Genomic DNA, 17,120 nt, shown 5'->3' with positions numbered 1-17,120 from the left:
TATGAGTTTTTCATTGCCACGTAAATTCATGGATTGGTTGACCCAAAAAATAAATGCAAATTTTTGTCCCTCGATTAATGTAACAAGTTTTCTTGTTTACTGTAGATTCATTTATTTTTGTTGATATGAAATTTTTTGGATTCTTAAAATCTGGCATTTTCATTTGATTTTAGATTGATGATTTTTTATGCCCCCTTTCTAAGAAAAGGGGGTATATAGTTTTCGCACTGTCCGTTAGTCTGTCAGTCTGTCTGTCAGTCTGTCACGTGTTTTGTGTCCGCTCTCTAATTCAAATAGTTTTCATCCGATCTTTACCAAACTTAGTCAGAAGTTGTATCTAGGTCAAGTTGGAATATGGATCATGCCGGGTCAAAAACTAGGTCACGGGGTCGAAAAAACAAATCCAAGGGAAGTAATAAGCTTTAAATGGACATACTTATCTGACCTGCCAAATAATATATTTTTGTTAAATAAATCAAAGCTGCGCAGTAGGTGGGATTGTGTTTCTGACAAACACATCATGGTAAAAGGCCAAGGTCAAGGTCATCCGAAAAAAAAATCCAAGGGAAGTAATAAGCTTTAAAGAGAGATAATTATTCAATAATGAACATGGCAACTTGATATTTGGCATGGAGCTGCACATTTTGAGTGATGAATCTACAGTCACGGTAATGGCTTTTTATTATTTGCTACTAAAAAGTAGAGATTTGTTAGAGACAATTATTTTCAAAGGAAGTAATTTATATAATTATAAATCTCAGATTCTTACCAAGAATTTAAGTTTTTTTCACAGTTACTGTACAGATTTTTTATTTTGATTACTTATAACTCAAATGATTGATTTGTCAATTATTTTTTTTAATGATACAATTATCATTTCTTTCCTGTACTAATATGTGAATGGCAGGGTTCATTACATACCTGTGGACTTATGTCCATAGATACATGATGAACTCTGGCTATGATCTCTTTCTTTGATAAACCACAGGCCTTGGTTGTCAGGGATGTCTGACTTGGTCATTTTTGACTGTCTACAGACCCCCCCCCCCCCCCCCTGCGGTTGGATTGGACAAAATCCAAGGGAAGTAATAAGTTTTAAAGGGAGATAATTTCTTTACCTGCCAAATGATAAATAGAAATGTAATTTCAAATAGCGCAGTAGGGGGCATTTTTTTCTGACGAACACATCTCTTGTTCATTGTATGACTACAGTAAAACTTGTTAACATTCTAAAATTCACATTTATAGTCCAATCTTCATGAAACTTGGATCAGAACATTTGTTCTCATGATATCTTGGATGAGTTCGATTTTTTTTTTGGTCTGTTGAAAAACATGGCCGCCAGGGGTAGGCTTTTTTCCTTATTGGCTTAAGTAAAACCTTTTTAACAGTCTAGAGGCAACATTTATTGTCCAATCATCATGAAACTTGGTAAGATTTGTCCCAATGATACCTTGGACAAATTCCAAAATGGTTTCAGTTGCTTGAAAAACATGGCCACCAGGGGGCAGGGCATTTTTATGCCCCAGAAGGAGAGCATATAGTGATAGGACTGTCTGTCTGTCCGTCCATCTGTGCGTCACACTTTGTGTTTAGGTTTCAAAAAATGCTCATAACTTCTATGTAGTTTCAGATAGAAACTTTATATTTGACATACATGTGTATCTCTTGAAGCTGCACATTTTGAGCGGTGAAAGGTCAAGGTCATTCTTCAAGGTAAAAAAAACAAATCCAAGAGAAGTAATAAGCTTTAAAGTGAGATATTTTTTTTATATAAATCAAAGCTGCGCAGTAGGGGGCGTTGTGCTTCTGACAAACACATCTCTTGTTTTAATACTGTCTGATATAACAGGGTTTTTCTGCTATATAAAAAAGGCTGTAAAACGGACCCGATTCCAAAGCAAACGGACCCAATACCTAAATTGTAAAAAAAATCCCAATTTCCAAGAAAGAAGTGTCTAATGATTATTTTATAAACATCTAACAAAGTATACAACTATAATTTATTTATATATTCCAAAAATGGTCAGAAAAATGCCTGATGTGTCAATATAATTTGTTGATAGAACAAAATCCCAATTTTGCCCATTTTGTTGATAAAAAATTCCAAAATTTGCCATTTTATCAATTAATAAAATCCCATTTGACCAGACTCCTTTCCCAAAATGGCTGGAAAAACTGGGATTATGCCTCCAAGAAAGAAGTGTGTAATGATAAGAGTTTGGACGTGAACTTTGGTTTGACATTTGAGTTCTTGGTTGAGAGGATCCAAGAAAATCCACGAAAATTAGCGTCCAACAAATAATATTGGTTTTACAGCATGTATATTCTTTCTGCTCTTTATCAGGCTGGAACAGGCAGATCTGTTGAAGAAGAAGGCTGTCGCTATCCGAAAGAGCATTAAAACACCCAGAACTATGACGGTAAGAGCATTAAAACACCCAGAACTATGACGGTAAGAGCATTAAAACACCCAGAACTATGACAGTACTTTTCAGAATGTACATGTTTTCTAAATTTATGAGCCTCGTGGGACAACTGGACGTAATGCATGTGCATAAAGTGTTGTTCCAGTGTTGTGCAGTTAGCACAGGCTAATCAGGGACGACTTTTATTTCCTTACTGGATTTTCACTAAGAAGATACTTCCTTGAAATGAAAAAAAAAACATACATGGGGAAAGTGTTGTCCCTGATTTTCCTGTGAAAATGGCAGATGGTACAGCCTTATCTTGGACGACACTTAACACACAGTTTTTCTAGAACGCAGCTCATATTTCCTAAATTTATTATTGCTCAGTGAGTATGAGTGTGTGTTTAACGGCAGGGCTAACTTTGTAAGGGGGTTTAAGACGATTGCTTCTATTAAGGGTTTTGTTTCTTTATTTATCAGTAAATAGATAACATTACCATTAAGTAAATAAAGCTTGTTTTTACATAGTATGTTAAAAGCACAAGTAATATTTTAATGTTGGTTAACAAATTGATACATTTTTCAATATTTACAAACTTTTATGATTTTTTTTTTTTTTGAAAGGGTAAGTCAGTCTTTGATAATTATTTATTATTTAAGCTTTATTTATTATGTCATAATTGGAAAACTTTAACTATTAATGATAATTTTAAAGCTGTTTTTACTCTTCTTATTATTTTTGGGAAGTTTTGTTCACTAAATTTTTATTGGAAAGCTTTATTAACCTTATGTTATTTGGAAAGCTTTATTTGATGATAGTATAGTTTTTCTTCATTTTTAATGCTGCTATATAAGGTTACACAGGAGATAAGACTAATAGTGGTAAGTAACCTTTTTTGTTGGTGTTTAACAAATACAACCAACAGATATTGTTGTAACTTTAATAAGCCAGACTTTTGAAAGTGAAAATTAATGATAGTTCCTTGATACAGTCTGTTTAAGGCATGAATCTCTTCGTTAGTAATATGAATTATATTGTCAAACATCTTTATAACTGCATTTTTAGCCTCAGGTTCAGTGTATGGACCCTCTGCAAAAGCATGCTATTTAATATGATGGGCTAAATAAATAAATGTAGCTTTTTAATAGTTACATATAGTTTCTAAAACGGTGTAAAACCCAAAATTTAAGCCACACATTTATATGAAGAGCTAAATAAATTTATTTATTTTCTTGTTAGTAAATTTAGTTTCTTTATTGTTTCATATGGTCTAAACTGTGTAAAATTCAAATTTTCAGCCGCGCCTTCAAGGCATGCACCCTCCTTAAAATATTTCTTATTAAAATGAAGGACTAGATAAAATACTTTAGTTTCTTTATAGGTTCAAATTAAAAAATGTCAGCATGCTTTTAAATGTGAAAGGCTAAATAAATAAATTGTGTTCCTCGATTGTGTCATAACTCATAAGGTTTAAAAACGGTGTAAAATTCTAAATTTCAGCTGCAAAATTTAGTTTCTTGATAGTTCATACTTTTTTAAATGATGTAAAATTCTAAATTTCAGCCTGAAAATTTAGTTTTTTGATGGTTTTATACAGTTTAAACCAGTGTAAAATTCAAAATGTCAGCCTCAAAATTTAGTTTCTTGAAAGTCTCATATGGTTCAAAGTGGTGTAAAATTCAAATTTTCAGCCTCAAAATTTAGTTTCTTGATAGTTTCATAGGTCTAAAACGGTGTAAAATTAAAATTTTCAGCCTCGCGTTCAAGGCATGGACCCTCTGAGAAAGCGAGCTCTTCATTTGGAGGGACTGTGTGTGGGACCGGAGTCTGCGACTCAAGCTCGGACGCTAAACGAACTTGGGGTGCTCAACTATCTACAGAACGATTTTGAGTAAGAATTAATTAAATCTTGTATTTTACCTTAATTGCATTATTGCATCGAAAGCCTAAGGGTTAATGAAACACTCTCGAGTCAGGTTAATGGGAAGGACCAATACTTAGTGTATATGAGGGAGATCTTAATAAAGCTTCCACAATCAGGATCAAAGGTGTTACCTCCTGGTACTTTACATTGTGGCTTAATTCTACATTATGGCTAGATTCTACATTATGGCTTAATTCTAGATTATGGCTTAATTCTACATTGTGTCTTAATTCTACATTGTGGCTCAATTCTTTATTGTGGCTTAATTCTTCATTGTGGCTTGACTCTACATTATGGCTTTATTCTACATTGTGGCCTAATTCTACAGTAATAGTATGGCTTAATTCTACATTGTGGCTCAATTTACTTTGTGGCTTAATTCTATGTTGTGGCTTTATTCTACATTATGGCTAAATTTTACATTATGGCTTAATTCTAGAATGTGGCTCAATTCAACATTGTGGCTCAATTCTAGATTTAAGTCAAGATTGTAGTTCAATTCCACACTGTGGCTCAACTCTACATTTCAGCACAGCAGAGAAGTTCTTCAAGCGTTCCCTCGAGATGCGTGAACACGTCCTGGGTCCAAACCACCTCGATCTGGCGCAGTCCCTTAACAACCTCGCAGCGCTGTATAACGATCGTAAAAACTATGCCATGGCGGAGCCGCTCTATGAACAGGCGTTGCAGATTCGCCAGCAGAATCTTAGCGCGGATCATCCCAGCACAGCCGCCGTGATCATGCATTTGGCTTTAGTCTACCGGAAACAGGTATGTCTTTTAAAACACTACATTTGTGCGTGTCTTCTCAGATTAGTTTTCACACACTCTGCTACTGAGCAGGAAAGGGTTGAAGAATATTCGTATTGTTTTCAGGGTAAATTTGAAAAGGCTGAACCACTGTACAGACAGACAGTGGAGATACGTGAGCGAGCATTCGGTCCGGAGCATCCATCTGTGGCCACTGCGCTTGTGAATCTGGCTGTGCTGTTGTCACAACAGGTTAGGTGTTTGTTGCATTGAAAAAATATATTTAAATGCTTGTTCAAATGAAAACTAATTGAAATGCTTGTTTTAAAGCGAGATTATACGATTTTTTACATGTGTTAAATTGTAATTTATTGATAAAAATATGTTACAATAACACAAAATAGGCAAGAACAATTATACATTGAAGAAGAATTTCATAAAATGCAGCAAAGACAAATTATCGCCCCTAGCCGATTGTGACAAAGATATTTCGTACATGTTTTCCTACAATAACCGAAGCATTCGTCTTTTTAGTTAGTGTTCGTGTGTCTTTTGAATAGATATCGTTGCATGAATTTAAAATGAACCGTTAAACTAAATTTAGATTCACATTGTACATGCATGATTTACATGTTGGCGAATTCGACTGTACAGACATTGTCGATTTCAAAATTAAATGCCTGGCTTATTTTGCATTTTTCGACACCTGTTCTTCTTAACTTTTATTTTATTTTATATTGAAATATATCTTTAATTAGTTCTTTACACATTTTATATCAATTCATAAATATTTGACAAAATCGTATAATCTCGCTTCAATGAGCAGCTGTTGGGTTGATTGTTTCTATGAAAAAAAATGTTTTGAGGCACTTTTTTCCATGAAAATATGATGCTGTTGGAATGCTTTTAACGTACCCCTAACTTGTTTAAGACAGTGAACTGATGTCCTTGAACATATGTAACATTATTAAAGTCTCAATTTTAGAACAAGCACAGCTTTGCGGAACCTCTGTATGAACGTGCCTTGAAAATATACGAGGAAAGTCTCGGTGTACATCACCCAAGAGTGGCGGAAACTCTGCGAAACATGGCCCTTCTCAAATATGATCAGGTAGGTATTAATTATGGTAAACAGGTATTTATTTATTTTTGTGGCCAAAATTCTATTACATTCCCAATATAAAAAAAAAAAAAAACAATGCCAATTTATTTGCAATATTTATTTGTATAGATGTTTGTTTGTGGAGGCAATATATGCATTTGTAGTTTTTATGCACGTTTTGAGACTAGTAAAGTTGCACAGCGGCGAAGATAATAACAAAATTAGTTCTATCCCAAGTAAGAGGCATATATTTATATTTGTTTGATATGGTTCTCCAAAAGTGATCAAACTGAACTGTTTGAGCCTCACTCTGGGCCAACGGGCCTTAATGCGTGTGTGATAAGTTTCGCCCCATAGAAGTCTATGCAGTCCGCACAGGCTAATCAGGGATGACCATTGAGATTAAATTATATTTTTTGTTTAATGAATGTGGAATGTGTCTTGTTAGCAAAAATTCAGTCAAGGAGGAAAGTAGGACAACACTTTACGCACACGCATTAAGCCCCATTTTCCCTCAGTGTGGCTCATATTCTATGTTTCAAATTATAACAAGTTTTTGATATTTGGTTTATATGGTTCTCCAAAAGTGAGCGAAAACGATTGAAACTAAATGGTGTACTTTGAAAACCGTTTTGACTTGTGATCGTTTTAGATTTGATGCCATTATGAATTGTGACCGTTTCAATTCACAGCAAGATTTTGAGACTGCTGCCAAGCTGTACAAGCGAGCCACGGAAATCAAGGAGCAGGACACCTCATATCAGGTCAAGGACCTGCTGTCCAGAAGGAGCTCCAGTGGCGATACCACCTCCACTGTGAAGAACCACCTGCACCCGTGAAGAAGTACCATACTTTACCGTGAATGTAATGGGCAACTATGTACAAAGTACATCAATTTGTTCATGCCAAAATGGAGACAGAAACAATTCAAGAAAAAAAAGCGATTTAGACAAATTTATTTTTGCACTATCAATTAATCAGCTTCATTGGAAAGCTTTATTTTGTATTCAAAGAATAAAGCGTTTTGATGATCAGAAGCATTGGTTGCATAGCATTATTTTTTGACAATTTTAAGACCAGTATCTTTTAAATATGGGACCTTGAAAGGAACCGTTGTCATCATTTTGTTTACTGACAAAATATCTGTGGAAACACTTGGAAAAGTGAAGAAACACTTGTATCCATGAACAACCACCAAAACCTGTGAAAATACACATGTTTTCGCACAAAGCCACCTGCACTTGTGAAAATCTAGTTACATTCATCTACATCTGTAAAAACCGTACTCCATTCATTAAGAACAAACTGCATCTGTGAAAATTCACTTGATTTCATGAAAGACTCGCCTGCATCTGTGAAATGTACCTGCATTTCGCACAAAAAAACACAAGCATCTGTGAAAATCAATTTGCATTCATGAAGAACCACATGTTTCTGTGAAAATCCATCTGCATTTACAAAGAACAAACTGTTTCTGATGAAATCCATCTGCCTCCGCAAGAACCACCTTTATTTGTGATAATCCACTTCATAAACAACCACATGCATATGTGAAAAACCACCTGCATTCACGAAGAACCCCCTGCATCTGTAAAATTCCCCATCATTCATGAAAAATCACCTGCATTTCAAGGAGAACCACCTGCTTCTTTGAAAATTTGTCAGACTCTTTTCTAGCAAACTACTTGCATCTGTGAACACTACCAACAAAATCCTGGAAAAACACCTGCATTAGTAAAACAGGATTTTAGCAGATTCATACAGCCTCTTTCTTGTATTTCTGCTGATGTGCTGTTAATATTTGATTTTAAAATACAGTAACAGTAAATGTTTCAGGTTCTACAATTAATAGATTGTCTCCCTTTAATTTTATTGTTGATGGTCTCCCTTTAATTTTATGAAATATTTATATTACACTAGTGTGATCCTTCTGCATTTAGGCAAATCCTTTTACTTTATTTCCTTTTTCGTATTTTCAGAGGATAATGTGTTTGTTGCTCAAAAATGTTTTTTTTTAACTGAAGATCTAATACATGGCGCATTTGATTTGGGTAAATTTTATGCCAACTTTTATGAAGAGTTAATGACTAGGGTTTATTGGTTGTAAGCATTCTATAGAAGACGTGTTTTAATTATTGTTCACATACAATTTTGTGAAATAGTTTGAGATATATTGTACAAAGTTCAAGCTAAGATTGTGCATCAATTTACACAAGTTAACTTAAACCTTTTTTAAAATACAGGTTTAAACTGTAACAGTTATAACTACAATTTACATAACAAGAGCAAGAGTTATTTTGTAACTTATAATACTTCGTTATATACATAACTGAAGTTTTTTTGTTGTTTATATTTTTGACAATCATTGGTTTTATTGCTATCTACTTACAATTACAGACAGTTGTTACATTATGCTTTGAATTGTATTTTTTATGCGATTGTTACAGTTGTTTGGAGCAACTATTTTATTTTTTCTTAACAATCGGTGTTGAGAATTTTTTTCATAAGTTTTATTACATAAATGACACGTATGTATTTTCCATGTCCATAAATTATGTCCCAAGTTTTTATTATTTAAATTTTTTAATTAAATACATTGATCATGTGTGCTGGTAACACTTGGCTCTATTAATTGTTATAATATTGGATCTTTAAATGTTTCACTGCATTTTTATGTCCCCCAGTCTATACTGGGGGACATATTGTTTTTGCCCTGTCTGTTTGTTGGTTTTTTGGTTTGTTTGTTTGCGTCAAACTTTAACATTGACCATTGCTTTTGCAATATTGAAGATAGCAACTTGATATTTGGCATGCATGTGTATCTTATGGAGCTGCACATTTTGTGTGGTGAAAGGTCAAGGTCATCCTTCAAGGTCAATGGTCAAATATATGGGAGGACATAGTGTTTCACAAACACATCTTGTTGTTACTTATTATGTATTTATATTTTTGTTTTTAATATGAGAATTCATATTATATTCGTACAATCACATTTTTATACTCGTTCAATCTATGTTAGCGCAAGAAATGTTTAATTTCTCTTTGATTAAAAAAGTGTTGAATTTAATGATTTTAAGTTAGCAAAATAATGAAAAAACATCAGATTCTAGTACATTCAATGTTACGATGATTTACAATTAAGTCTGATGGTTAGAGTGATTTTATATGCTAGCATCTTTAATTTGTTTTAGTTGTTTATATGATACCAATTGTTATATATGTTATATTTTTACATGGCTGCTGATATTGATATTGAAGTTAAAATTTGTTAACAATTATTATAAAGTTTTGATCTGTCTATATTTAACCGTCCATTTATTTGCCATTGTTGCACATTATTTGTGATATTTATAAAATTATATGTACTTTGAAATGTTTTTGATAAAAAACGATTATCATGTATGCTGGCAATTATTTATGTTGCTAGTTTTATGCCAAAGATGCTGTTTATGAAAAATATGAGTAGTTATACAGTTATAATACTACACATTAAAGATCTGTGAATTTGATTAGTGTTTTACTTTCAAACCTATATACTGTAAGATCACTATTATTCACGGGACACTTATTTTCGTTTGTACGCAACTTACTCATTTATTTTTTGTTCTCCAAAAAAGAACAAGCAGGTGCCACACAGGTTTCTTACAGGACCTACCAGTTACAAAATGTTATAGTAAAATAACCCGTTTTAATTGCTGAGATAAAGTTGTTAATGATACAATTTTAGTAATTGTTATTCGTGTAACACGCAAGTCAGTATTATAAATGATCAAGTGCTATTTATTTCAAGGTTATTCATGTATATCTGATGCTATATAATACTACGCAACATACATAGTAATTGTTTTGTTCTGTTAAAAATATTTTGTTTAAATCTTGAACACATACATATGTTTCTGTACATTTACAGTTACACACAAACCATTTAAGTTAATCAGAAAAGTTGTTCTAATTTTATCTGGGCTGTGTTCGAAAATGGTCCCGCTCTGTTTAAAAACATGTTCGCTATGAGACTAGGCAGTTTACCTGATATGGTAGATCTCATTGAGGGCTTGTGCAGGGACAAGAACCACAACTCTTGTTCCACTATTGTGAGGGTTTTTGCACTCTGTTAAATGTGTGAACCTTTATTTAGTACGGAGCATAGCCGGAAAACCATCGGAGAAATGAACTTGACTTTTCATTGGTGATTTGATTCATTTGTTAGATTTTGTCCAGGCCATATCTATTAGAGAAATCTATGATGAAACTTAATAGGTACGTTGATTTTATTGAGCGAGTATTGAGTGCTTTAGGACCTTAAGTCTTGCTCCCCTTTTCTTTTGAGTAATACTCATTTGTTAATTTTTATACGTTAATTTTGTTGGTAGCATATCAGCATGTAGTGTAAACTTCTTCTGCGAAAAATCAAGGGTCGGGGGTTTAATATATTTATGAATCACTGAAACTGCAAGGATCAGGTTTTCAATATTTGTTTTGTAACATCATGTGGTTTTCCTCTACAAAGTTCTTGACAATAATGCCCTTGTGGTCAAAATTGGCACGTCCTCAGGGTTACTCCTTTTTTCTTATATGTATATAGTGGAAACTTTAGATAGGACGATATTTTTTGGTATTTGGCATCGATCATCAAATGGTTGCATTTTAAGAAGTGTTTTTCAAATTATGCTCTGGGATCAAAACTTGCCATGTTCAGGAATCACAAGATTCATATAGACGTATATAATAAATAACGTTCGAAATAGTCTTCTCTGAAACTATAAGGGTCAGAAGTGTGATGTTGGTTTTTAACACGATAAAGCGGTCCTCTACCAAGTTTCTTTAAATCATGCCCACAGGTTTAAAATTTTCCTCGCCCTAGGGGTAACTTGGTTTTGATATATATAGTGCCCTATATTGTGACTTGCTGACTTCAAAAATCTTCGTCTCTTTAACCCCATGGCCTAGAGGTTTGTTATTGTTCATGTCACATCTTAAGGTGTTTATCTGAAATGTGTTCAAATCATGTCAAATTGTGTCTCTTGGGTCAAAGTTGGCTTTTCCCCGGGGTTAAATATTTCATATGGACGTATACAGTAAACAACTTCAAAACTCTCTGAAATCGGGAGGATCAGGTTTTAATCATTTGTTGTGTACGACGTTTATTGGATACATATAAAGGACATGTCGATAAAAAAATAAAAATATATTCATTGTAGTGTTTAAGTGTAATGACTTTGATTATAATAATTATAAAAATTAGTAATTGTTGAAGTTAACAAAGATTTAACTGATTCGTAACATAAGATGTGTCACTTTAACATCGATACTGACCGTTGTTCATAAAATACTGAGACAGAGAATTCACTTTAATACATAAGTAGTACCACTTTAATATTGATATATATTAAAACATGTAGTAGTGGAAAAAAGATGTGGCACTATTCATTGATTTAATACAGCAATTATCAGCTTATTCACACAACTAAGGTAATTTATCGAACTGTATATGTATCATTATAACAATGATTTATTGTACGCATTAGGTAATCTGCATTAATTGTAGTCCTATGAGCTTACCCCAGACTTGAAAGCGTATGTAATATATAATTACAACATCCAAAATCACTTAATGATGGCGCCAGTCGAAGTTTAGGTAACCCTTAAAACGTTAAAAACGGCAGAGTGTTATATATATGTTTTCAGTTTTGCCGCACTCTGTCCGATCTTCGAAGATTTTTTTTCTTCAATGGGCGTACGTTTTATACGGTAAAACCAATAATGATAATAATAATAATAATGATGATGATGATGATGATGATGATGATGATGATGATGATGATGATGATGATGATGATGATGATGATGATGATGATGATGATGATAATAATAATAATAACAATAATACTATAATAATAAAAATAATAATAACAACAACAACAATAATAATAATAAAATTAGTAATGTACCGTAAGTGACATATTGCATGTACCGTTATTGACATTGAATGAACCGTTATTTGAGTTGAATGCGTCGTTATTGCCATTGAATGCACCATTATTGACATTGAATACACCGTGTAGCAATCAAATTTAAACTACACAAAATCCCGCGTTTACTATTTGTCTACTTAAAATTTACTACGGGTATTTACTTACTTGTAAGTTGATACAATTAATCATACAATTTCAACAAAATTGTTTGCAAGAAATTTGAAATATGACTGAACATGGCTAGTTAACATTAGAAATTTTGAAATTATTTATCATTATGTATGCAATATTTTATTCTTACTTTATATACAACAATATCATTGGTCTGCATACCAGCAAAGATAATACATTAACCATGAGATATGTAGACAGGGCATCCTACCAGGCCCTCCATCTGAAACATGGAACACAAACTAAACTAAAATTGCACTTTTTATAGCTTATATAATACAGTATGCAATTTGGTATCAAGAATTAAAGAACACTCAACCATTTACTTATTCACATGACTTGTTTTAGTTAAAGCAACTGACAAAGGAGAACAACTCTATAGACGATGAAGTAAGAGTAATTATTCTTATGCACTGCCATTAACCATCTATCTTCATATGGACCATGAGTTTGAACATCGAAATGGCTCTTTCTAAAATGAGATAATAAAACAATATACAGAGAGAGGAAAGAGGAATGATAATACTGTAAATAATGCTGATAAGAGTTATAATTCTTGGATTCTGTGCAACAATCTACAGTACAACTATCTGTCCATATATGAAGTGGATCAGGGACCTATACAAACGTTTGTATAGGTCCCTGAGTGGATACCCAAAAAGATTGGAACGTTATAAAAACAACAAGAGATGTAACCATAGGATGACTTATGCCCCTTATAAACGCTTGGTAGAAGTTATGAGCTTTTTTCGAAACCTTTACGAAGATTTCGAAACCTAAACGCGGACCCTAAGTTCAAGGTCAAGGTCACAGCGGTCAAAATTTGTGTGCGTATGGAAAGGCCTTGTCCATATACACATGCATGCCAAATATGAAATTGCTATCTGAAGCGACATATAAGTTATGAGCATTTTCGAAATCTAAACGCAAAGTGTGACGGACAGATGGACGGACAGACGGACGGACAGTCCGTTCACTATATGCCCTCCTGAATCCTTGAAATGCACTATATGACCCCGTGACCTAGTTTTTGACTCGGCATGACCCATATTCGAACTTGACCTAGATATTGTCTTGATACAACTTCTGACCAAGTTTGGTAAATATCAGATGAAAACTACTTCAATTAGAAAGCGGACACGATGCTAAATCCTTGAAATGCACTAAGTGACCCCGTGACCTAGTTTTTAACCCAGCATGACCCATATTCGAACTTGACCTAGATATTGTGTAGAAACAAATTCTGACCAAGTTTGGTAAAGATCGGATGAAAACTATTTGAATTAGAGAGCGGACAAGAAATGTATGACAGACTGACAGACAGACTGGCGAACAGTGCGAAAACTATGTACCCCCTTTTCTTCGAAAGGGGGCACACAAACAACTCAACAACAAGATAATTAGATCCTCTAGGTGTTATACTGCTTATATATTCACTGAAAAGAGGGAAATTAAAAATGAGCCGCTCTCTGATAACATGTGGTTTAATGCTTGTGCGTAAAGTGGCGTCCCAGGCTAGCCTGTGCAGACTGAAAAGGGAGGAACTTCACATATTTCCACTCCCTTAATTACTCCTACAAATGTAAGTTGTCACCTATCGCAGTGGTGATATACAGCCATTATCACACACGCAAAAAGAAACAAAAATATTGTTAGACAGTAGAAAACAACAGACTCTAACCAGAACAGTCATAAACGATGTCAAATACCTCCGCAATTGCTTCTTCAAAGAAAGTGCAACAAATTAGTATTTATAAAATTAACCTTAAAGTTGGTCAGTTCACTACTTCACATTGTTGCCACATAAAGACGAAAACAATCAGATTCATATGAGCGATGGTCTGTGGAAAGGGGGTTAAATACATGTGCGTAAAGTGTCGTCTCAGAATAGCCTATGCAGTCTGCAAAGGCTAATCAGGGATGACATTTTACGCTTTAATGATATTTTTCGTTTCAAAAAAGTTTCTTCTTGGCACAAATCAAGTTTAGGCGAAAAGTGTCGTCGCTGATTAGCCTGTGAGGACTGCACATACTTATCTGAGACGACACTTTATGCACATGCATTAAACCCCCTTTTCATAGAGCGCGGCTCATTTATTGAATCAGTTAAGTATATTGAAGGCACATAACTTTTAGCACAATATTGCGATATTAATAAAATAACGTTTTGCATTTCTACATAGTATAATTAATTCATCTATGAAGTTTCATGGTGAAACACAGAAAAGTGTGAGACAAATTAAGGACACAAGGTACACATGTACAATGATGTAAGTTTCAAACATTTGCCAAAGTTAAAGGGCACACAACTCTGCAAACATTATTCAGACATATACAAAATCATGCCACGCACTTCTAAAAAGCAGTCTGCACAGGCTTATCTGGGATGACACTTTACACACATTAAGCCCCATTTTCCCAGAGCGAGGCTCATATTATGAGCATGGGACTTCGTTTTTCGATTCCTGAGCATTATATCTCCAAATCGTAGCAACTGACTGTCAAACAAAAATGAAGTGAATAATGTTTTAACATTTTTACCAGCGGCTGGAGGAAGGTGAATGTGTTGATGGGTTTCTCACCCTAGACGAAAACGCCTGCCCAACCCTGCTTGAAATGTATCACATCAGACACTACCATTTAACCCTTTACTGTTAGATACGCATTTCGTGTGGGTTTCTCATCCTAGACGAATACTCCTGCCCTGCCCTGCCTAAAATGTATGACAACAAGGACTACCATTTAACTCTTTACTGCTTAGATACGCATTTGTGTGTGTTTCTCATCCTAGACGAATACTCCTGCCCAGCCCTGCCTAAAATGAATCACAACAAGAACTACCATTTAACTCTTTACTGCTTAGATACGCATTTGTGTGTGTTTCTCATCCTAGACGAATACTCCTGCCCAGCCCTGCCTAAAATGAATCACAACAAGAACTACCATTTAACTCTTTACTGCTTAGATACGCATTTGTGTGTGTTTCTCATCCTAGACGAATACTCCTGCCTTGCCCTGCCGCCTTCCTAAAATGTATCGCAACTGGGACTACCATTGAACCCTTTACTGCTTAGATACGTATTTTCGTGTGTGTTTTCATCCTAGACGAATACTACTGCCATGCCCTGCCCTGCCTAAAATGCATCAGAACAGAGACTACCATTTAATTGTTTAGTGCTTAGATACGTATTTTATGAGAGTTTCTCATCCTTGACGAATACTCCTGACCTGCCCTTCCTAAAATGTATTAGAACAGGGACTGCCATTTAACCCTTTAGTGCTTAGATGTGTATTTTCGTGTGTGTTTCTCTTCCTAGATGAATTCTCATGCCATGCCCTGTCTAAAATGTATCATAACAAGGACTTTATGACCCTTTACTGCTTAGATACGTATTTCGTGTGTGTTTCTCATTCTTGACGAAAACTCCTGCATTGCTCTGCCTAAAATGTATCAGAACAGGGACTACCATTAAACCCTTTACTACTTAGATACGTATTTTCGTGTGTGTTTCTCCTCCTAGACAAATACGCCTACCTTGCCCTGCCCTGCCTAAAATGAATCACAACAAGGACTACCATTTAACCCTTTACTGCTTAGATAAGCATTTGTGTGTGTTTCTCATCCTAGACAAATACTCCTGCCCAGCCCTGCCTAAAATGTATCAGAACAGAGACTACCATTTAACTCTTTAGTGCTTAAATACGTATTTCGTGAGGGTTTCTCATCCTAGACGAATACTCCTGCCCTGCCTAAAATGTATCAGAACAGGGACTACCATTTAACCTGTCACTACTTAGATACGTATTTGCGTGTGTGTTTCTCATCCTAGACGAATACACCTGCCCTGTCCTGCCTATAATGTATCAGAACATGGACTACCATTTAACCCTTCACTACTAAGATACGTATTTTCGTGTTAGTTTCTCATCCTAGACAAATACTCCTGCCCTGCCCTGCCTAAAATGTATTACAACAAAGACTACCATTTAACCCTTTACTACTAAGATACTATTTTCGTGCGTGGTTCTCATCATAGATGAATACTCCTGCCCTGCCTAAAATGAATCACGACATGGACTAGCATTTAACCCTTTACCGCTTAGATACGCATTTTCGTGTTAGGGTTTCTCAATCGAGAAGAATACGCATGTCCTGCCCTGCCTGAAATATATCGGACTGCCATTAATACAATTAAGTTAACATTCAAGTTAAAATACGAATTTTGATGATTGTGTTGTCCCTTTGACAATAAGATTAAATGAAGACCTTTCTTATTGATTAAAGTTTTAAAGGATCCTTTTCCAACCCTAAGATAATGATGAGCAGCAAACTGCATAAAACCTGAACAGCCTGCTGGTTGTATAGCCATTTTCAATTTGCTTCTGAGCAGGAAAGATCAAATAAGTTGTTAAAAGGCTATGGTGCGTAAACATCATAAAACTTAAGATCTTAACCATTGACTACAGACATTATGCTTTATAGTATGTGAATAATCCACCTATTTTAGTATTATCACTAATTTTATCTCCACATAACATTTTCAGTTGACCTTCTGTACCTTTAACTACAAAGTTTATTTGATGATCTTCAAAGTATTGAATTATATTTAAAGGAAGACTTCTTATTTCTCAATTTATGTTGATTATTCCATTAAATGGCACCATTTGTTATAGCAGATGAGTATTCAGTTTCATTCAGTGAGTCATAGATAAAACACCTGTTAAAATATTGAGGGGAAATTTGCATCTTAAAGGGAACTTTTCACGTTTTGGTAAATTCACAAAATAA

At 34.4% G+C, this 17,120-nt stretch overlaps 1 protein-coding gene across 1 annotated transcript in view; it reads left to right on the top strand.

The window, feature by feature from the left end:
• The window catches only part of LOC127848191 (nephrocystin-3-like), a 46,974-nt gene extending 37,277 nt beyond the window's left edge, over nucleotides 1-9,697 (top strand). Inside the window, exons 22-27 of the mRNA XM_052380495.1 lie at nucleotides 2,348-2,423; nucleotides 4,167-4,303; nucleotides 4,867-5,107; nucleotides 5,213-5,338; nucleotides 6,072-6,197; nucleotides 6,881-9,697. Coding sequence (XP_052236455.1) covers nucleotides 2,348-2,423; nucleotides 4,167-4,303; nucleotides 4,867-5,107; nucleotides 5,213-5,338; nucleotides 6,072-6,197; nucleotides 6,881-7,027 — 853 coding nt within the window. The 3' untranslated portion in view covers nucleotides 7,028-9,697. The remainder of the gene's footprint in view (nucleotides 1-2,347; nucleotides 2,424-4,166; nucleotides 4,304-4,866; nucleotides 5,108-5,212; nucleotides 5,339-6,071; nucleotides 6,198-6,880) is intronic.
• Nucleotides 9,698-17,120: the final 7,423 nt, after the last annotated feature.

Source organism: Dreissena polymorpha, chromosome 10 (assembly GCF_020536995.1).
Source record: "Dreissena polymorpha isolate Duluth1 chromosome 10, UMN_Dpol_1.0, whole genome shotgun sequence".
NCBI classification, from domain to species: Eukaryota; Metazoa; Mollusca; class Bivalvia; order Myida; family Dreissenidae; genus Dreissena; species Dreissena polymorpha.
The sequence above is the reverse complement of the archived record's forward strand: the minus strand, read 5'-3'. Positions and strand labels throughout refer to the sequence as shown.